Here is a 22,675-nt window from a genome sequence, read left to right as displayed (position 1 = left end):
TCTCAGACCAACCACCAAAATCACTACCTCAGGCGAATCTACCAACAGATGCTTTGCCCCCTTGCATAGCAATAGTTATGCTGACACAAGGCAACAGGGGAATGCATTTCTTTATATCACATCACCGAGGAGTCATTCACGAGTTATCAATCTTTTTAGACTGACAGTCTGTGTAAGCAAGAGGGTGTCCCAATGTACTTAAGAATTATGCAATCTTTGATATATATTACAAAAAAGTGTGATTAAATGTATTCCTGGAGGTTTCCTCACATGACTTACCTCTACATTCAAGCCATTCGCTGGCCAATACATCCAGAATGCACTAGTTTGGAGAGCAAAAGTACTCATTACCCAATTGGAGGATGTTTGACTGTCAGCTAATAATAATAATCTTTATTGTCACAAGTAGGCTTATATTAACACTGCAATAAAATTACTGTGAAAAAACAGCCTTTCCCCCATTTTCAACATTTAAAAAATCTGTGATAAGGAGAAATGTTCAAAGAAAATAACATTTAAAAAGTAATGTTTTCTTGTCCCAATGATTTTTCTCCAGGACCCTGGAGATTGAACTGCCAATCCTGGTGGATTGTGGCCACTATTTACAAAGCAAGCAAATCATGACATATTATCCTAAAACAATAATATAAAATTCAGTAATCCCATGGTAATAAAATAGAATTTTAATTGAGTTATAAACACCAGTTACAAGGTGGTAGGTTACACATTGCCTTCCCTGTGGGAGCAATCTTTGACCTCAGTAAGATGGCGGATTGACATATACGTTAGCTGGTTTAACCCAGGCCCTCAATAGACCTTATAAACATGGCCGGTGGACGTGCCTGTCAACGTTATTTTAACCTCACTAAGATGGTCGCCATGCTCCTCAGCTGAGTATCCTTGTAGATTTGCCGGAATTAAATTAAGCCTGATCGTTATGGACAAAAAGAAAAAGTTCGACGTGACGGCAGCATCGGTGAGACTTTCAGAATTTGTGTGAAGTGTTGCTCCTGGGTTGTATAAATAAGAGAGTAGGCCCGATGTCAATCCCCGGGTTTTCCTGGCTACTCTGCCTCATATCCACGTCCATCCCTGGACACTGGCAGCAGAGGGATCGGTGACAGTTGTAGTACGTCTGGTGCGTTGAGCAGCTTTCTGTGGCTCATACTGAAAACTAGTCTTTTATTCCCGGTATTATGAGAAATACTACATAAGTTTGAGTCCGTCCAAAACACTGCTGTTTGTACCTTAATCCACACCATATCCTGTTTCCCTGCCCGCCCAGGACTCACTGACCCACAGACCGCGCTGTCTGACATTTTCATCCTTACAACCTGGTGTTGTAAGATATCTTACTGTGCTCACCCCAGCCCAACGCCCGCATCTCCACATCATTGTTATTGTGAAACACCCCCCCCCCCCAACCTGCCTCTACCCCCTCCCAACCTGCCTCTACCCCCCCCCCCAACCTGCCTCTACCCCCCCCCCCAACCTGCCTCTACCCCCCCCCCCAACCTGCCTCTACCCCCCCCCCCCCAACCTGCCTCTACCCCCCCCCCCAACCTGCCTCTACCCCCCCCCCCCCAACCTGCCTCTACCCCCCCCCCAACCTGCCTCTACCCCCCCCCCAACCTGCCTCTACCCCCCCCCAACCTGCCTCTACCCCCCCCCCAACCTGCCTCTACCCCCCCCAACCTGCCTCTACCCCCCCCAACCTGCCTCTACCCCCCCCCAACCTGCCTCTACCCCCCCCAACCTGCCTCTACACCCCCCCCCAACCTGCCTCTACACCCCCCCCCCAACCTGCCTCTACCCCCCCCCCCAACCTGCCTCTACACCCCCCCCCAACCTGCCTCTACCCCCCCCCCAACCTGCCTCTACCCCCCCCCCAACCTGCCTCTACCCCCCCCCCAACCTGCCTCTACCCCCCCCAACCTGCCTCTACCCCCCCAACCTGCCTCTACCCCCCCCAACCTGCCTCTACCCCCCCCCAACCTGCCTCTACCCCCCCCAACCTGCCTCTTCCCCCCCCCAACCTGCCTCTTCCCCCCCCCAACCTGCCTCTTCCCCCCCCCAACCTGCCTCTTCCCCCCCCCAACCTGCCTCTTCCCCCCCCCAACCTGCCTCTTCCCCCCCCCAACCTGCCTCTTCCCCCCCCCAACCTGCCTCTTCCCCCCCCCCAACCTGCCTCTTCCCCCCCCCCAACCTGCCTCTTCCCCCCCCCCCAACCTGCCTCTTCCCCCCCCCCCAACCTGCCTCTTCCCCCCACCAACCTGCCTCTTCCCCCCCCCCCCAACCTGCCTCTTCCCCCCCCCCCAACCTGCCTCTTCCCCCCCCCCCAACCTGCCTCTTTCCCCCCCCCCCCAACCTGCCTCTTTCCCCCCCCCCCCAACCTGCCTCTTCCCCCCCCCAACCTGCCTCTTCCCCCCCCCCCCAACCTGCCTCTTCCCCCCCCCCCAACCTGCCTCTTCCCCCCCCCCCAACCTGCCTCTTCCCCCCCCCCCAACCTGCCTCTTCCCCCCCCCCCAACCTGCCTCTTCCCCCCCCCCAACCTGCCTCTTCCCCCCCCCCCAACCTGCCTCTTCCCCCCCCCCCAACCTGCCTCTTCCCCCCCCCCCAACCTGCCTCTTCCCCCCCCCCAACCTGCCTCTTCCCCCCCCCCCAACCTGCCTCTTCCCCCCCCCCCAACCTGCCTCTTCCCCCCCCCCCCCCACCTGCCTCTTCCCCCCCCCCCCAACCTGCCTCTTCCCCCCCCCCCCAACCTGCCTCTTCCCCCCCCCCCCCAACCTGCCTCTTCCCCCCCCCCCCCCAACCTGCCTCTTCCCCCCCCCCAACCTGCCTCTTCCCCCCCCCAACCTGCCTCTTCCCCCCCCCAACCTGCCTCTTCCCCCCCCCAACCTGCCTCTTCCCCCCCCCCAACCTGCCTCTTCCCCCCCCCCCCAACCTGCCTCTTCCCCCCCCCCCCAACCTGCCTCTTCCCCCCCCCCCCTAACCTGCCTCTTCCCCCCCCCCCAACCTGCCTCTTCCCCCCCCCCAACCTGCCTCTTCCCCCCCCCCCAACCTGCCTCTTCCCCCCCCCCCAACCTGCCTCTTCCCCCCCCCCCCAACCTGCCTCTTCCCCCCCCCAACCTGCCTCTTCCCCCCCCCAACCTGCCTCTTCCCCCCCCCAACCTGCCTCTTCCCCCCCCCCCAACCTGCCTCTTCCCCCCCCCCCAACCTGCCTCTTCCCCCCCCCCCAACCTGCCTCTTCCCCCCCCCAACCTGCCTCTTCCCCCCCCCCCCCCAACCTGCCTCTTCCCCCCCCCCCAACCTGCCTCTTCCCCCCCCCCAACCTGCCTCTTCCCCCCCCCCCAACCTGCCTCTTCCCCCCCCCCAACCTGCCTCTTCCCCCCCCCCCCCCAACCTGCCTCTTCCCCCCCCCCCCAACCTGCCTCTTCCCCCCCCCCCCAACCTGCCTCTTCCCCCCCCCCCCAACCTGCCTCTTCCCCCCCCCCCCCAACCTGCCTCTATTCCCCCCCCAACCTGCCTCTATTCCCCCCCCAACCTGCCTCTATTCCCCCCCCAACCTGCCTCTATTCCCCCCCCAACCTGCCTCTATTCCCCCCTTCCCCAACCTGCCGACCCCCCTTCCCCAACCTGCCGACCCCCCTTCCCCAACCTGCCGACCCCCCTTCCCCAACCTGCCGACCCCCCTTCCCCAACCTGCCGACCCCCCTTCCCCAACCTGCCGACCCCCCTTCCCCAACCTGCCGACCCCCCTTCCCCAACCTGCCGACCCCCCTTCCCCAACCTGCCGACCCCCCTTCCCCAACCTGCCGACCCCCCTTCCCCAACCTGCCGACCCCCCTTCCCCAACCTGCCGGCCCCCCTTCCCCAACCTGCCGGCCCCCCTTCCCCAACCTGCCGGCCCCCCTTCCCCAACCTGCCGGCCCCCCTTCCCCAACCTGCCGGCCCCCCTTCCCCAACCTGCCGGCCCCCCTTCCCCAACCTGCCGGCCCCCCTTCCCCAACCTGCCGGCCCCCCTTCCCCAACCTGCCGGCCCCCCTTCCCCAACCTGCCGGCCCCCCTTCCCCAACCTGCCGGCCCCCCTTCCCCAACCTGCCGGCCCCCCTTCCCCAACCTGCCGGCCCCCCTTCCCCAACCTGCCGGCCCCCCTTCCCCAACCTGCCGGCCCCCCTTCCCCAACCTGCCGGCCCCCCTTCCCCAACCTGCCGGCCCCCCTTCCCCAACCTGCCGGCCCCCCTTCCCCAACCTGCCGGCCCCCCTTCCCCAACCTGCCGGCCCCCCTTCCCCAACCTGCCGGCCCCCCTTCCCCAACCTGCCGGCCCCCCTTCCCCAACCTGCCGGCCCCCCTTCCCCAACCTGCCGGCCCCCCTTCCCCAACCTGCCGGCCCCCCTTCCCCAACCTGCCGGCCCCCCTTCCCCAACCTGCCGGCCCCCCTTCCCCAACCTGCCGGCCCCCCTTCCCCAACCTGCCGGCCCCCCTTCCCCAACCTGCCGGCCCCCCTTCCCCAACCTGCCGACCCCCCCTTCCCCAACCTGCCGACCCCCCCTTCCCCAACCTGCCGACCCCCCTTCCCCAACCTGCCGACCCCCTCAAGCTGCTGCTGAAGCTTTCGCCAAACTTTCTAGACTTGACTATTCCAACGCACCAACTTCAAGTCTCTGCCCTCTGCTAACTTGAAACCATCCAAAAACCCTCTTGCCTGTGCCGTTATTCACAGTATGTTCTGTTCTTTATCAAAGGACACTGAACTACATTGACCCCCAGATCCCTCAATGGCCTCACTCATTCGCTATCTCTGTAATTTCCCCAGCCTGGAACCGTTGGATATCTGTGCTCTTCTCATTCTGGGCTTTTGTGGATCCTCAATTTTAATTGCTCCAGCATTGATGGCTTTGCCTTGGGTTGTCTCGGCTCCAAGCTCTGGAATTTCCCCCTTGCAACTCTCTACTTTAAGACAGTCCTTAAAGCCTACTTCTTTAACCAAACTTTTGGTTGTCTACGTTAATTGTTTAGAATTTGTTGAGAATCTGGTGGGTATGTATCAGAACTTCCTGCAGAAAATGTTACTTGGGGTTTATTATAAATGATAAGGGATGAAAAAAAAAATCATACTATAGAATTGCATGATATCAGCATAAAACATACCCAAGGCTCCACTGTCAACGTGGGATACTGCTCAATATGAAGTACAACATTTGTCTGCTCTGTTCTAAATCGGGCAAGTTGCAGAGGAACCTTGACCTGAAGTAGGGCTTGAACTCACACTCCTAGGAAAGGGCACTAAGATTGAGCCGGGGATGTCACAAAGTCTGTGTAAAGTGTTTCTGATTGTTGACCAGTGAACACTATCCAGTGAATACTGCATGTGCGTGACTACAAGTTTAGGCTTAGCTGTGGCGCTTGTTGATTGAGTAGGTTACAGTTGGTGATTGTTTCAACTTGCATACCAAGAACAGCTGCTACAACTAATTAAATAGAGTGGCATTACTCAATATCAATCAATGCTCATTGAAGGCAAAATTGAATAGGGGTTGGAAGTGGGGAAATGTGGATTTTGTTTTGTTAACTAGACAGAATAACTTTACATTTGCCTTTCCCACATCAGCCAACCTTGCAGTTTCTCTCAGCAAGGCTGTCACCTTAATAGCAGCTGGCATTTGCCTGCTGATGGGCTCAGTAGGCCGGAGACATTTCAATCCTGTCACCGACTGACAGTTGTCTGAGATGAAAAATTAAGTCACTTCCATGATCTATAAATAACTAGGTAATGAAATGTCTTCCACTAGTGGGCAACTGTCACATTCAATTGCATCACACGCTCCCATCATACTCGGAATTGTCACATTTGGAAAGTGTCTGCCACGCCTCGAGAGTCACACTTGTTAGTAATATTGTGATTGAAATAAATAAACCCTGATTGTTAACTGACCAACAACTGATTGGTTTAAGTTTCAGTGCACAGGCCACATGGTTGCCAGCAAACAACAACGAATCAGCAAAGATAATCGGAGATCAACAGGGAGATAGAACAAACCTGGGAACTTAAATTTATCAGCTTACTGTCACTGATAGGAAAAATACTGGAATCTATACTAAAGAATTGATAGAACATCTAGAGACGGAACATATACAAAAATAGTATGGATTCTGGAAAGGCTAAGTCATTAACTAATCTGATAACATTTTCAAGTTACCAAATGATAGACACGTGGCAAAGACTAGGGCGTGTGAAGTTAGGAAGCAAATAGCTGAGTAGACAGCAAATTGGCTAATAAATACAAACCAATATGGGCAAAAGCTACTTCAATTGGATGAAATTAAGAAGTAGTGTTCAACAAAGATCAGCGCTGGAAGCCTTTTATTCATAATTTACATTAATGCTTTGGACTTGGGAGTAAGAGGCACACAATGTTAAAATTTGCAGATGATACTGAACAGGGGATATAGCTCACACTGAGGAACAATGCAATCCAATTACTGATAAGAAAACTTTGAGATTGAGCAGCTAATTGGTAAATGAATATTAACATAGGTAAATGTGAGGTGATGTGTGCTGGTAGGAAAAGTCAAATCATCGCCTGCACCTTAAATAACTTGTATAAAGTAGAAGAGCAAAGGAATTTAGGGATGCTAGTAAATAAACAATTAAAAGCCGCTTTGCAGGTCAGCAAAATTATTTTAAAAATCATAAAAGGTGCTGGAATTTATTTGTAAGCGTATAGATGCGATTTCTAATTTGTGGAGTTCCGTTAAACGTGTATTGGATTGGGCAGCACGGTGGCGCAGTGGTCAGCACTGCTGCCTCACGACATTGAGGTCCCAGGGTCGATCCCGACCCCGGGTCACTGTCCATGTGGAGTTTGCACATTCTCCACGTGTCTGTGTGGGTCTCACCCCCACAACACAAAGATGTGCAGAGCAGGTGAATTGGCCATGCTAAATTGGCCCTTAATTTGGAGAAAAAAATTGGATACCCTAAATTTAAAAAGAATGTCTATAGGTCTCTGGTCAGGCTGCACTTGGACTACTGTGCACAAATCTGGTCTCCATGCTATAAAAAGGACACAAAAGCACTGGCGAGTGTGCAAAAATGGATTGACAATGATGGTACCAGAGCTGAGAGGGTACAGCTATCAAGAAAAGTTTCTTTGGAAGAAGGAAAGTTTTAGAGGACACCTGATAGAGGCATTTAAAATAATGAAATCATGAAACACTACTTAACCTGAAAGGAGTATTTGGGGCCTTGAGTTGTGAGGAGGGAAGAAGTAAAGGGGCAGATGTTGCACCTTCAACAGTTGCCTGGTAAGGTGCTGTGGGAAGGGGATGGAGAGTTGGGGGGGGGGGGGGGGGAACGAGAGAGATGGAAGAGTGGAGCAGGGTGTCACAGAGGGAGCGGTCTTTGTGAAATGCTAACAAGGTGGTGAGGGGAAGAGGCGGAGGATGATCCTTTGAATGTGGCGGTTGATGTGGTGGAAATTGAGGACAAGGGGGAACTCCGTCATGATTCTGGGAGGGAGAGAAAGGGGTGAGGGCAGCAGTGTGGGAGTTGGGTCGAACCCGGGTGTGTGCCCAGTCAACCTTAGCTGGGGTGGTGGACCTCGGTTAAGGAAAAAGGCAGACATGTCAGAAGTGCCATTTTTGAAGGTGATATCTTTGGAACAGTTGTGGCGGAGGTGGAGAAACTGGGTGAATGGGATGGAGTCCTTACAGGGAGCAGGGTGTGAGGAGCTGTAATTGAAATAGCTGTGGGAGTCGGTGGGCTTGCAAGAATATTAGTGGTCAGTTTATCACTGGAAATGGAGATAGAAGTCAAGGAAGAAAAATATTGGAAGTGGATCATGTGAAGATGAGAGAATGGCTACCCACATGGGCCCAAGTTATACCTGTCTTTTTGTGGGTTAAATGGAACATACCTAGTTCTAATCCGACTCCGGCCCACTCCTGCAACTCTTTTTTCACATTACACTGATGACGACCGCTTCATGCTCTCGTCTGGACCTGGATAAATATATCGAATTTGCTTCCAATATCCTCCACCTAGCCACACCTTTTATTTGAGACAAGTCAAAGGAGAAATTGTTGAGTTAGAGAACAAGTTCAGCCAGGCGGAGGAGAGTGATGGTGGAAAGGGATTGTTCAGACGTCTGCTCAAGGAAGAAATGGAGAGTCCTCAGGCCCTCCTGGTGGATGGGGATGGAGCTGCAGTGGGACTGGACATCCATAATGAAGAGGAGGTGGTTAGGGCCAGGGAATTTGAACTAGTTGATATGATGTAGGGCATCAGATGTATCATGAATGTAGCTGGGAAGAGACTGGACAAGGGGGAGAGAGGATCGGGTCAAAATGGGAAGAAATTAGTTCCATGGGACAGGAACAGGCTGAAACGATGGGGCTGCCAGGACAGCCCTGTTTGTGAATTTTGGGAAAGAGATAGAAGTGGGCTGTGTAGGATTGGGGGACTATGAATTTAGAAGCTGTGGAGGAAAGATCTCCAGAGGCAATGAGGCCAGTGACAGCCCTGGAAACAATGGCTTGATGTTCGGTGGTGGGGTCATGGTCCAGGGGAAGATGGGAGGATGTGTCTGTGAGTTGGCACTCTGCCTCGGTGAGGCTAGAGGTCAGTACATCAGACAACAACGGCACCCCCCAATGGTCAGATTTGATCACAAGATCAGGGTTGGACCTAAGAGAACAGAGTGCAGAAGGTTCATAGGGAGCCAGGTTAGAGAGGTGAGGGGGAAGAGAAATTGATGTGGCAAATATCGCGCCGACAGTTCTCAATGAAAAGATCAAAAGCAAGTAGGAAGCCAGAGACTGGGGGCAGGGAGAGAAAGAATACTGGAGGCAGGTGAAATGATCTGTTGAATGCTGGGGAGGACTCCTTCCCATAGAAATGAGCACGGAGACTGAGGCGATAGCCTCTATTTAACCTGTCATCCAAAACATGGTACCCCCGACAGTGCAGATGTCCCTGAGTATTACGCTGAAATGCTAGGCTGGATTATGTACTATACTCCTGGTATGGGGTATAAATTCACAGCTTTTGAAAATTCTGACGCAGGAGTGCTTTCACTTAGCCATACGAGCAGGAGTAGCTATTCAGTCCGTGCAGCCTGTTTATTCCGTATGAACATGGCCGCTCCATATGTCAGCTTGAGGTATCATTCCGAGCACCACCAGGTGGCACTCACCAAATATTCATTGTGCCTCCTTAAACACTTGTTCTGTTTTGCATTTTAACCTAATAATGCTTTGCAACTCATCTAACACTGGATAAAGTTAGAGTGTATTTATTACTATTATAGAGAGTTCTGGGAAGGAAGCAAATTGTTTTCTCGTAAAAGCGCACTTCATAGATTGTTGGGTAATAAGCCAAAGCTTCAGTCTCTCTAAAGCAGTATCTGTAATTTATAATAACAGCTCCACGTCATATGGCATCAAAACATTAGATCTGCTGACTTCGAGGGCAGTACAAAATCCTTCTGTACTGTCAGCTTTCTAATTTCTGAATTGTTTCAACAATCCCATCTTGTGATTTAAAAAAACCACATTTCTGTGTTGTAGTTGGTGGATCTGAAGGCAGAACTTTATCGGAAACAGGAGGAGTTCAAGCAGGATAAACTACTGAAAGAAGCAGGGGCTCCATTTAAAGCCAAGCCAGTCAACAAGGTATGAGAGCTGTCACTACTGCTATTTCTCATCAGTCTCATTGAGGCCTTGTTATCAACAGTAAATAACCTGACTTTGCTAACAAATGACAGCAATGTTATGAATGATGGCTGTGAGCATGCTTATATTCCGATAAACTAGGGAATGCACCCAACAGAACAATCATTTTCTCCTTTCAGTTCTATTTGGATGGGGCACAGTAGCTGAATTGAGAGTATCACACAAGATACAGGTTGGCATATTGAGATGCATTGACTTCAGTATGATTTTCATTTTGGTGTATTTGTGCCAGTGTTTGAAAGAAGCCTGTGATCACAGTGCAAAATATAATTCTTGATTGATGTGCTTCATGGTGACCTTGAGTTCTTCTGGGAAAAAAGGCACACTGGTGCACTTGGGCTCTCTTGGCCAGCTAGGTTTTGTTTAGTTTTTCTCTCACGGTATAACCAGTACCTTCCCTCTCACCAAGTGGACGAAAAAGGACTTGCTCCCAGGTTTGTGTCCATCTCACTCTAGCTGTAGTATGGGAGATTTTATCCTTTAATTTCTGCTTAAAAGTCATTCCTGGATGACCATTGTCCAATACCTAAGGCTGAGGCACATTGTTGGTGGAGACCTGAAAATCTTTATTTTAAATCTAACCCGTTCTGTACCTGACCCAGGAATGGCAAACTGGGCAGCTTGGTGACGCAGTGGTTAGCATTGCTGCTTCACGGTGCCGAGGTCCCAGGTTCGATCCCGGCTCAGTGTCAGTGCGTGTGGAGTTTGCACGTTCTCCCCGTGTTTGCGTGGGTTTCACCCCCACAACCCAAAGATGTGCAGGGTAGGTTAATTGGCCACGTTAAATTGCCCCTTAATTGGAAAAAAAAAATTGGGTACTCTAAATTTATTTTAAAAAGGGAATGGAAACTGAGTACAATGGAAAGTGTTCTAGTCTCCTGCACTCTCATCTCTCACCTTGATTAGCAAAAATAAACAAGCAGCACACTCTACTTTCTCTGACACTAAAATTGCCTTATTATGAACCATTTAACAGTCATTACCTTGCAACATGTTCTATACCTTTTGAGATGCAGAGAAATGATAAACTGCTGATCTGTAAATTTAACAGAAGCCGAATATCTGGATCAAGCAAAATGCAGGTGTTTTAGATCGGGCTGGGAAGGATGTAGAAGAAAGTATTGAGGAACAGAAGACGCTCGAGAAATCAAAGTAAGAGTTTGAACTGGAATTGATCTTTATTGTGAGTCAAAGTCCCGGACGGCTTATTGTCAGTAGCTGTTCAGAGATACTCCAGCAATTGAATGTTGTATCCCATCCAAGTCATCTACTAAAATACACGGGTATTGAAAGGGGCGGGTTGTTAACCGTTTCTGATTAAAGGGGACACACGTTTAGTCACCGCAGGTCACAAAAACATGGGCAGGCATGTGTTCATCTTTGCGATTTTTCTCCTTTTTGGGGGAAGTGTGTGGAAGTAAGAGAACTAGGAGGGTGGATCAAGCAGCCAAAGTAGTTATGAGAAAATGTTATGACTGAAACTGGTAAAGGTGCAAAATTATCAATCAATATGGTTTGTTTTTTAAATTAGATTACCCAATCTTTTTTTTCCAATTAAGGGGCAATTTAGGGTGGCCAATTCACCCACCCTGCACACCTTAGGATTGTGGGGGTGAAACCCATGCAGACACGAGGAGAATGTGCAAACTCCACACGGACAGTGACCCAGGGCCAAGATTGAATCCAGGTCCTCGGCGCTGTGAGGCAGCAGTGTTAACCACTGCGCCAACGTGCGGCCCCTTCAATCAATAGAAGATCCTCTCACAATGTGAGCAGGCAAAGGATCTGACGTTTGAATAGATGAGGAATATTGTCACATGCTTGTCATGGGAAATTTCAACATTTAGCTAAGGAATGGACAAATATATTCAAACATGGCTACTAGTCATTGCATCCCGTAGCAGCATGGATCATATCAGTAACTTAAAGTGGGATCTAAATCAATCTGTTTCTTCATTGACACTGGGCTGTGCCACTCTCTAGCTCTTGAATGGTACTCCCTTACCTAGGGGTTGCTTCTCGCATTATTGCCTGATAGCCAATCCCTCTCCTATCTTTAGCTTCCAGCCTCTATCTCTTTGGCACAATTTTCTTTTCCTCTGTATTATAAACATTCTAAAATGCCATCTGCTTGTGAGGAATGCGTTTAAATGTAAGTGGGTAACGCTCCTCTTTGTTGATGGTGTATTCTAGGCTGTGGTTCTCCACCTTGGCTCCTCAATCAATTGAAAGAAAGACTTGCATTTACTCGGCACTTTTCATGACTTGAGATGTCGCAAAATACTTCATAGGCTATCAAACACACTTTTCTTAGTGTGGCCACAGCTATAATGTAGGGAGTGCAATAGCCAATTTGTGCACAGCCGGATCTCACAAGCTGCAATGTGATGTTGACCAAACAGTCTATATTTTTAATAGTGTTGGTTGTGGGATAAATATTAGCTGCGATTCCAGAGGGAATGCCCCTTCTTTTCTTTGCCATGAGACCTTAATTGTACACCACTACCCTGCACGGTGGTGCAGCGGTTAGTGCTGCTGCCTCACGGCACCGAGGTCCCAGGTTCGATCCCGGCTCTGGGTCACTGTCCGTGTGGAGTTTGCACGTTCTCCCCGTGTTTGCGTGAGTCTCACTCCCACAACCCAAAAGATGTGCAGGGTAGGTGAATTGGCCATGCTAAATTGCCCCTTAATTGGAAAAAATTAATTAGGTACTCTAAATTTACTTTTAAAAAATTATACACCAGGGAAGGCTGATGGAATCTTGGGTTAAGGTCTCATCCAAAATAACCACTCCCTCAGTACTGTAGTGACATAGTCATGTCTCTGAACTGAGGCTCTTTCAAATAACGGATTCCCTTTCATAAGAACTCCCTGTGATAATGTTTGTGCTGTTTTATAAAATGCCACGCTCATGTCTTTAGTTAATTACTGTAGACTAAATTAATCTGTGCTTCCTTTAGGCAGAGACTGGAAGAAAAAGCAAAACTTTATGAACAAATGACGAAAGGGGGCTTGCCAGGTAATTTGAATTGTGGTTTCTAAGTTTTGTTCAAATATTTCCATTTAATTCTGGATTAACAAAAAAACAGACGTCGCTTTAGATGTGGGGTTTATGATTTTGGGAGGTTTCAGTTCTGGGTTTGAATTCGATCTGGGACTGTCTGATAGTAGGAGTCTGAAATTGAAAGTGTTCCTTTCCTCAGTGCCCTCTCTCTTAATGAGTGCTAAGTCACATAAAACACTGTGAAACAAAGACCCTTCATTGCTTGATCTCTTATAATATGTAGCAGAAAGGTCTTTAATGTCAGTTAGACTATTAATAGTTCTGGTTGTCTACTTCTACTGATTGAGTACTCACTGGTCTTTATGGCCTGGTCTGGAGGGTATTAGCTACGAGGAGAGGTTGGTAAACTCAGATTGTTTTCACTGAAATGAAGAGGTCGAGGGGCGACCTGATAAAAGTTTACAAAATTATGAATGGCATGGACAGAATAGCTAGTCAGAAGCTTTATCCCAGAGTGGAAAAGTCAATTGCTAGGGGACATTGGTTTAAGGTGCGAGGGGCAAAGTTTAGAGGAGATGTGCAAGGCACATTTTTTTTTACACAGACGTGGTGAGTGCCTGGAACTCACTGCCAGGGAAGGTGGTGGAAAAGGTATGATAACGGCTTTTAAGTGGCATATTGACAATGAATAGGATGGGAGTCGAGGGATACGGACCTCGAAAGTGCCGAAGTTTTTAGTTTAGACAGGCATCATGATCTGCGTAGACTTGGAGGGCCAAAGGGCCTGTTCCTGTGCTGTACTGTTCTTTGTTCTTCTCATCAGGTGGAGCCGTTTGCAGCAGTACATACCTATGGTGTGGATCTCTGCTGGGATGGGCATGTGCTTTTTTTTTTTCCTCTCCCATTTCCCTTGTTTATATGTTATGCAGTTCTTCCTCTGCCAACTCCATGAGCTTCCGTTGGTTGACTTGTTCCTGCCGTCTCAGAGTGGTATTCCAGACAGTACTAGCAGAAGTGAACAAAACTTCCTCATCATGTCTCCCTTAGGAGAAGAACCTTGTTCCCTTGAAGCATAAATCATGCGACTATGATTTACAACAATTTGCATTTAGCATAACGAAGTCATCCATTCCAAAGCACCAGCCAGGAGAGTTAACCAGCAATGTTTGACACCAAGCCCCATAGGGAAGCTGGAGAGGTTTAGGCAGGGGAATTCAGGTCTTGAGGCCTAAATGTAAATGGTGGAGCAGTGAAAATCTGAGATGTATAAGGGGCCAGAATTTGTGTGGCGCAGAGGTCAGTAGTATACTTAATGTGCTCTTAAAGGAATTGATGGGTTAAATAGCGAGAAACCAATTCCTCTAATGGGGAAGGAAGGCCAGAACAATTGAACATGATCTTAAAATGAGGGCTCGGCCATTTAGGAACGAAGGCAGGATATAATCCTCACAAAGGATAATGGAAATCTGAAACTCTCTTTTTAAGACCCCAGACAGCAGTTGGTGAAAGATTAATTGCACACTTTTTAATTTTTATTTACAGAATTACACTTACAAGGATGTATCTTCTAATCCAACAATCATAGTTTCAGTTTTGACAAAACAGTCATCCAGACTCAAAACGTTCGCTTCCTTCTCTCTCCACAGATGCTGTCAGACCTGCTGAGATTGTCCAGCATTTTCTGTTTTTGTAATCACAGTTTCAGTCTGTTTCTATTCATAGGGGAACAAGTGAATCCCTAGTTAATGCTCACCACCTGCATATAATTAATATAAAATTAACACTCTCACCAAAAAGCTGTTGAGGCTAGTTTAATGAAACATTTCCAAATTGAAATTGATTTTAGACAATCGGTCATCCACTTAAAATGTTAATTTAGTTTTCTCTCCACAGATTTTGCCTGACCTGCTGAGTATTTCTGGCATTTTCTGTTTTTATTTCGGGTTTCAACAACGATGATGTTTTGCTTTTGATAGGTTTTTATTTGGCAAGGGCATTGAGGGTTAGGAAACAAAGGTTGGTAAATGGATCCAAATCAGCGATAATCTGACTGACCGAACAAGCTCAAGGGATTTAAATGACCTATGCATTCTGTATCTGGGGCCGCTGTTCTGGACAGAATTTAAAGAAAGATGGAACCCAGTCTGAATTGGAATTTCTTTTGAAGAAACTGCCATTCAAAAAGGAAGCGTAACACCATACAGAGCTGGCTTTATTTTGACCAGAGCTGATTGCTCCTAATATACAGTAAAGTATGAATATTTTAAAATCTCAAAATTACAATAATTGTTTTGTTTTATTTATTTCTGCTCATCTCAATGCAAAATGGACACTCCACGATCCTGTGTCAGATGAAGAAACAGAAAGCATGTATTTGGTAGATTTCACACAGAAGATTTTTGACAAACAGAAACAGTTGCAGGCTCTACGTGAGAGCGAGACAGCAAAGAAGGCAGCAGAGAGTGAGAAAGATGAGAATGCAGTGCCTGAGTCTGAAATTCCACCACCACAGAACCCTGATGAGGAATGGTGAGAATCTAGAATATAGGGGCCATAGTATCCTAGAATTTCAATTTGCAACTGTTTACCTTTGAAATTGCAAGAAATGTTTTGTCTCACTGACACTTAATTTTGTAGGAATGCATTAATAGTCTTCATTCAGCTACGTTTCACAGCCATTTGAATTGTTCTCATTTGTTTGGGTTTATGATACTTGAGCAAGTGATATTCTTAAGTGGGTATGTGCAAAGAGGTCATAGGGACACGGTAAGACTGGTATGTGTAGCCACCTTCAGGAGATGGCTAAAAGATTCTCTAAGTATTGGGGTTTTGATTTTTAAAAAAAAAAGAAGAAATTTAAGAGTATTCAATTTTGTTTTTCCAATTAAGGGGCAATTTAGCGTGGCCAATCCACCTAACCATATCATTGGGCTGTGGGGGTGAAACCCATGCAGTCACTGGGTGAATGTGCAAACTCCACACAGACAGTGACCCAGGGCCAAAATCGAACCCAGGTCCTCAGCGCTGTAGGCAGCAGCGCTAACCACTGCGCCAACGTGCTGCCCTGGGGTTCAGAATTTACCCATTTAAAACATTGCTTTTGCGCTTTGTTATTATGTCCTTGACTTTCCCTGCCAGTCATCCAGGAGTTCTGTTATGATTATTATTTGAGGACGGCACGTGGCACAGCCTACGGCGCTGAGGACTCGGGTTTGAAACCCGGCCCTGGGTTTCTGTCCGTGTGGAGTTTGCACATTCTCCCTGTGTCTGCGTGGGTTTCACGCCCACAGCCCAAAGATGTGCAAGTTAGGTGGATTGGCCACGCTAAATTGCCCCTTAATTGGAGAAAAAAATAATTGGGTACTCTAAATTTTTTTTAAAAGAAAAAAATGATTATTATTTGGATTATTTTCCAATTTAGTATTTAGCTGAAAAGTGTACACATAATGACTTGCCCTTGTGCCAGTTATCTTGAGTCGGGGATGATTAAATAGCAGTTTGAACTAGATGCTGAGCTTTTCTGTTTTTCCTCCCCTGAGGGTGGACTATGTGGATTCATTAGGCCGCTCCAGAAGATGCATGAAGAAAGATTTATCAGGACTACTTGCTTTGGATAAAGATCTAAAAGGGTCAAGGTACCTATACTCCAAATCCAAAAATGTCCTTTTATTCCTGTTTTTATTTCAGAGTTCCAGCATCCACGGTATTTTGCTTTTGTGGCTATGAGTAATGTGCCTTTCAGAGGAATAAGCTGTAGGAATGAAGGCATTGGTAGGTACTTCATGAGATTTTTTTCAATCCTTTCGAGGGATGCGGGCATTGCCAGCTAGGCCAGCATTTGTTACCCATCCCTAATTGCCCTTGAGAATAGAAAAAGGGTTCTGTACCACATAGGAAAATCCAGGCATTTAGCTTGATTGTCCAGAACCTACGTATGTATTTATAATTTAATTTTCTATGAAAAATGTTTATGCCTGAATGATCAGTATTGGTATCGGAAATTCAAACATTTCTCTTTTCGCACTTGTTATTGTCTGTATTGAGTGCTCCTAGTTGGACAACAAAGCTTTCTCTACAATACTTCAATGTCCCATTTGTAGCAGTGTTAATCGAGAGATGCACTGTTAAAAGCTCGGTCCTTTGAATGAAATGTGAAACCAGGAATGCTGTCTGCTCCCTCCAGTGGGTGCTAAAAGTTCCACCTTGTTATGACAGGAGCAGGGGATTCTCCTAGTATCCTGGTCTAAAATTCCTCCCTGAATCACATCACCAAAAGCAGATTAACTCATCATTTGGATCTCGACTGTTTGTAGGATGCAGGATTGCTGAAAAGTTTGCCTGTGTAATGGTCCTTGCTCTTCAGAAATTACCCATTGTGTAAGCACAATTGATGGCTTTGGTGAGACTGCATCTCAGATAGGGTGCATAATGGATTTGTGGAGTTTTTTTTGTTAACCTCAGCCTGAAGTGTACTGTTTATTTGTACCCAGGGTGACGTTTAAATTTCAGTCATCAGGGTGGCACGGTGGTGCAGTGGTTAGCACTGCTGCCCTATGGCACCGAGGTCCCAGGTTCGATCCTGGTCCTGGGTCACTGTCCACTGAGCAGAGGGCAGTAGAGTGGAGCTGTTGATTGGCTGTTGCGGGGGAAATTTGCATACGTGCGTTGTGGTCACCCTAACTTGAAGGTGTACCTGTGCAAGAGACCCTAGTTGTTCAAGTGAAGACAAGCATCCAGCAGAGGGCAGTAGAGCAGAGCTGCTGATTGGCTGTTGCGGGGGAAATTTGCATACATGCGTTGTGGTCACCCTAATTTGAAGGTAGTTTGTGGAGGAGCTGCTGTCAAGTGTCACTTAAACCCGAAACACTTCTTCAGTGTTTCCCTCCCTACCCCCTCCTCTAACCAAACAAAAAAAACAACCGCTATAAAGATCAAGAGGAAGGCTCGAGGGCAGGTAGAACTAGAAAGAAGTTGAACCGTGACATCACAGCCTGCAGATAAGGGATTGGCTGGTGACTGGTAAGTGGTTTTTCTTTTATTTTCCCTTGGGTGTTATCTTGCGGGGCGCAGAGGTTGCTGAGTGAGTGCTTGCTGAGAAGGGGAGTAAATTTTTTTTTAAACTTACTGTAGGGAGTTTCCAGCTGAATCCGGTCGGAGTGAGGACAGAGTGCCTGCTGGGTAAGTAGTAAAGATTTAAATTGTTTGCGCAGGCCAATAACAGCTGATTGCTGTTTTTGTGTGGAGCGCAGTGGTTGCTGGTTAAATGTTTCATTTTTACCTGTATTTAAGTTGGGCAGTTTCTAAACCCTAGACACTACACTTGTAGTGTTCCCCCACCCTTCCACCTCCTTTAACCTAAGGGATAGAGTGAATAACAGGTAAGCTCTTCCTTTCTTTTTCTTTTATTATCTAGAGGGGATGGCAGGGAAGGTAGTGCAATGTTCCTCCTGCAGAATGTTTGGGGTGAGGGACGCCATCAGTGTCGCTGTTGATTTCATCTGTGTGAAGTGCACCCATCTCCAGCTCCTCAGAAACCGCATTCGGTAACTGGAGCTGGATGAACTTCGGATCATTCGGGAGGCAGAGGTGGTCATAGATAGAAGCTTCAGGGATGTAGTTACTCCGAAGAATAAAGATAGATGGGTGACGGTGAGAGGGGCTGGGAGGAAGCAGTCAGTACAGGGATCCCCTGTGGTCGTTCCCCTTAGTAACAAGTATACCGCTTTGGATACTGTTTGGGGGGGGACGGGGGGACTTACCAGGGGTGAGCCATGGGGTACAGGTCTCGGGCACAGAGTTTGTCCATATTGCTCAGAAGGGAAGGGGGGAGAGGAGTTGAGCATTAGTTATTGGAGACTCCATAGTTAGGGGGATAGATAGGAGATTCTGTGGGAACGAGAGAGACTCGCGGTTGGTGTGTTGCCTCCCAGGTGCCAGGGTCCGTGATGTCTCGGATCATGTTTTTGGGATCCTTAAGGGGGAGGGTGGTGCAGCGCCAAGTCGTGGTCCACATAGGTACCAACGACATAGGTAGGAAAAGGGATAGGGATGGAAGGCAGGAATTCAGGGATCTAGGACAAACAGAGTTATTATCTCTAGGTTGTTACCCGTGTCACGTGCTAGCGAGACGAGGAATAGGGAGAGAGAGGAGTTGAACACGTGGCTACAGGGATGGTGCAGGAGGGAGGGTTTCAGATTTCTGGATAATTGGGGCTCATTCTGGGGTCGGTGGGACCTCTACAAACGGGGTGGTCTACACCTGGACCAGAGGAGTACCAATATCCTGGGGGAGAAATTTACTCAAGCTCTTCGGGAGGGTTTAAACTAGTTCAGGGGCTTGGGAACCTGAATTGTAGCTCCAGTATACAGGAGGTTGAGCGTAGTGAGGTCATGAGTAAGGTTTCAAAGTTGCAGGAGTGTACCGGCAGGCAGGAAGGTGGTTGAAAGTGTGTCTTCAATGCCAGGAGCATCCGGAATAAGGTGGGTGAACTTGCGGCATGGGTTGGTACCTGGGACTTTGATGTTGTGGCCATTTCGGAGACATGGATAGAGCAGGGACAGGAATGGTTGTTGCAGGTGCCGGGGTTTAGATATTTCAGTAAGCTCAGGGAAGGTGTTAAAAGAGGGGGAGGGGTGGCATTGTTAGTCAAGGACAGTGTTACGGTGGCAGAAAGGACGTTTGATGAGGACTCGTCTACTGAGGTAGTATGGGCTGAGGTTAGAAACATGAAAGGAGAGGTCACCCTGTTAGGGGTTTTCTATAGGCCTCCGAAAAGTTCCAGAGATGAAGAGGAAAGGATTGCAAAGATGATTCTGGATAGGAGCGAAAGCAACAGGGTAGTTGTTATGGGGGACTTTAACTTTCCAAATATTGACTGGAAACGCTATAGTTCAAGTACTTTAGATGGGTCCGTTTTTGTCCAATGTGTGCAGGAGGGTTTCCTGACACATTATATAGATAGGCCAACGAGAGGCGAGGCCATATTGGATTTGGTACTGGGTAATGAACCAGGACAGGTGTTAGATTTGGAGGTAGGTGAGCACTTTGGTGATAGTGACCACAATTCGATTACGTTTACTTTAGTGATGGAAAGGGATAGGTATATACCGCAGGGCAAGAGTTATATCTGGGGGAAAGGCAATTATGATGTGATGAGGCAAGACTTAGGAGGCATCGGATGGAGAGGAAAACTGCAGGGGATGGGCACAATGGAAATGTGGAGCTTGTTCCAGGAACAGCTACTGCGTGTCCTTGATAAGTATGTACCTGTCAGGCAGGGAGGAAGTGGTCAAGCAAGGGAACCGTGGTCTACTAAAGCAGTCAAAACACTTGTCAAGAGGAAGAAGGAGGCTTATGTAAAGATGAGACATGAAGGTTCAGTTAGGGAGCTCAAGAGTTACAAGTTAGCTAGGAAGGACCTAAAGAGAGAGCTAAGAAGAGCCAGGAGGGGACATGAGAAGTCTTTGGCAGGTAGGATCAAGGATAACCCTAAAGCTTTCTATAGATATGTCAGGAATAAAAGAATGACTTAGGGTAAGAGTAGGGCCAGTCCAGGACAGTAGTGGGAAGTTGTGCATGGCGCCCGAGGAGATAGGAGACGTGCGAAATGAATATTTTGCGTCAGTATTCACACAGGAAAAAGACAATGTTGTTGAGAATACTGAGATTCAGGCGACTAGACTAGAAGGGCTTGAGATTCATTAGGAGGAGGTGTTAGCAATTCTGGAAAGTGTGAAAATCGATAAGTCCCCTGGGCCGGATGGGATTTATCCTAGGATTCTCTGGGAAGCTCGGGAGGAGATTGCTGAGCCTTTGGCTTTGATCTTTAAGTCATCTTTGTCTACAGGAATAGTGCCAGAAGACTGGAGGATAGCAAATGTTGTCCCCTTGTTCAAGAAGGGGAGTAGAGACAACCCCAGTAACTGTAGACCAGTGAGCCTTACTTCTGTTGTGGGCAAAGTCTTGGAAAGTTTTATAAGCGATGGGATGTATAATCAGCTGGAAAGGAATAATTTGATTGAGATAGTCAACACGGTTTTGTGAAGGGTAGGTCGTGCCTCAAAACCCTTATTGAGTTCTTTGAGAAGGTGACCAAACAAGTGGATGAGGGTAAAGCAGTTGATGTGGTGTATATGGATTACAGTAAAGCGTTTGATAAGGCTCCCCACGGTAGGCTACTGCAGAAAATACGGAGGCATGGGATTCAGGGTGATTTAGCAGTTTGGATCAGACATTGGCTAGCTGGAAGAAGACAAAGGGTGGTGGTTGATGGGAAATGTTCAGACTGGAGTCCAGTTACTAGTGGTGTACCACAAGGATCTGTTTTGGGGCCACTGCTGTCTGTCATTTTTATAAATGACCTGGAGGAGGGCGTAGAAGGATGGGTGAGTAAATTTGAAGATGACACTAAAGTCGGTGGAGTTGTGGACAGTGCGGAAGGATGTTACAAGTTACAGAGGTACATAGATAAGCTGCTGGGCTGAGAGGTGGCAAATGGAGTTTAATGCAGAAAAGTGTGAGGTGATTCATTTTGGAAGGAATATCAGGAAGACAGAGTACTGGGCTAATGGTAAGATTCTTGGTAGTGTGGATGAGCAGAGAGATATTGGTGTCCATGTACATAGATCCCTGAAAGTTGCCACCCAGGTTGAGAGGGTTGTTAAGAAGGCGTACGGTGTGTTAGCTTTTATTGGTAGAGGGATTGAGTTTCGGAGCCATGAGGTCATGTTGCAGCTGTACAAAACTCTGGTGCGGCCGCATTTGGAGTATTGCGTGCAATTCTGGTCGCCGCATTATAGGAAGGGTGTGGAAGCATTGGAAAGGGTGCAGAGGAGATTTAGCAGAATGTTGCCTGGTATGGAGGGAAGGTCTTGTGAAGGAAGGCTGAGGGACTTGAGGCTGTTTTCGTTAGAGAGAAGAAGGTTAAGAGGTGACTTAATTGAGGCATACAACATGATCAGAGGATTAGATAGGGTGGACAGTGAGAACCTTTTTCCTGGGATGGTGATGTCTAGCACGAGGGGACATAGCTTTAAATTGAGGGGAGATAGATATAGGACAGATGTCAGAGGTAGGTTCTTTACTCGGAGAGTAGTAAGAGCGTGGAATGCCCTGCCTGCAACAGTCGTGGACTCGCCAACACTAAGGGCATTCAAATGGTCATTGGATAGACATATGGACGATAAGGGAATGGTAGATGGGCTTTAGAATGTTTTCACAGGTCGGCGCAACATCGAGGGCCGAAGGGCCTGTACTGCGCTGTAATGTTCTATGTTCTGTGCTCTATGTGGAGTTTGCACATTCTCCCCGTGTTTGCGTGGGTCTCGCCTCCACAACCCAAAGATGTGCAAGCTAGGTGGATTGGTCATGCTAAATTGCCCCTTAATTGGAAAAAAAATAATTAGATGTTCAAACAAATTTTTAAAAATAAATATATAAATTTCAGCCATCCAGTGGCCTCTTTGAATAAGATTGTCAATTTACTGCTAACGTCTGGACAGTTTTGTTTGTGGATTTGTGCTCCTAATCTACTGAGTTGAAACAGTTGCAGAATCGTTTCACTGGGACCCTTCAACTGATAAAAATGGGAGATTGTTAATTAATTGGTCTGGACTGGAACTTGGATGCAGTTTTCTTTTCCAATTAAGGGGCAATTTAGCATGGCCAATCCACCTAGCCTGCACATCTTTGGGTTGTGGGGGTGAGACCCACGCAGACACTGGGAGAGTGTAAACTCCACACAGACAGTGACCTGGGACTGGGATTGAACCCGGGTCCTTGGCGCCGTGAAACAGTAGTGCTAACCACTGAGCCACCATGCAGCCCTTTGGATGTAGTTTCTGAGGTTGGATTATGGCACTGCCCTTTCATCTCTTAAGTTTACAACCCATCAGAACTCGACCTTCTCGTGCATTTCTGTTTAGACTTGCTTCAT

General features: G+C 48.0%; 1 protein-coding gene across 2 annotated transcripts in view; it reads left to right on the top strand.

Moving 5' to 3' along the window:
- The first annotated feature begins 812 nt into the window (after positions 1-812).
- ccdc174 (coiled-coil domain containing 174) overlaps positions 813-22,675 on the top strand; it is a 38,801-nt gene continuing 16,938 nt past the window's right edge. The window contains exons 1-7 of one of the 2 annotated variants that reach the window (XM_072472111.1): positions 813-976; positions 9,572-9,676; positions 10,788-10,888; positions 12,697-12,755; positions 15,092-15,269; positions 16,280-16,375; positions 17,871-17,918. In XM_072472111.1, the coding sequence (XP_072328212.1) occupies positions 938-976; positions 9,572-9,676; positions 10,788-10,888; positions 12,697-12,755; positions 15,092-15,269; positions 16,280-16,375; positions 17,871-17,918 (626 nt within the window). In that variant the 5' untranslated portion in view covers positions 813-937. The remainder of the gene's footprint in view (positions 977-9,571; positions 9,677-10,787; positions 10,889-12,696; positions 12,756-15,091; positions 15,270-16,279; positions 16,376-17,870; positions 17,919-22,675) is intronic. The other variant, XM_072472112.1, reaches the window with a different exon arrangement.

The sequence above is a fragment of the Scyliorhinus torazame genome, chromosome 13, assembly GCF_047496885.1.
Source record: "Scyliorhinus torazame isolate Kashiwa2021f chromosome 13, sScyTor2.1, whole genome shotgun sequence".
Lineage (NCBI taxonomy): Eukaryota > Metazoa > Chordata > Chondrichthyes > Carcharhiniformes > Scyliorhinidae > Scyliorhinus > Scyliorhinus torazame.
This window is presented reverse-complemented; position numbering and strand designations above follow the sequence as displayed.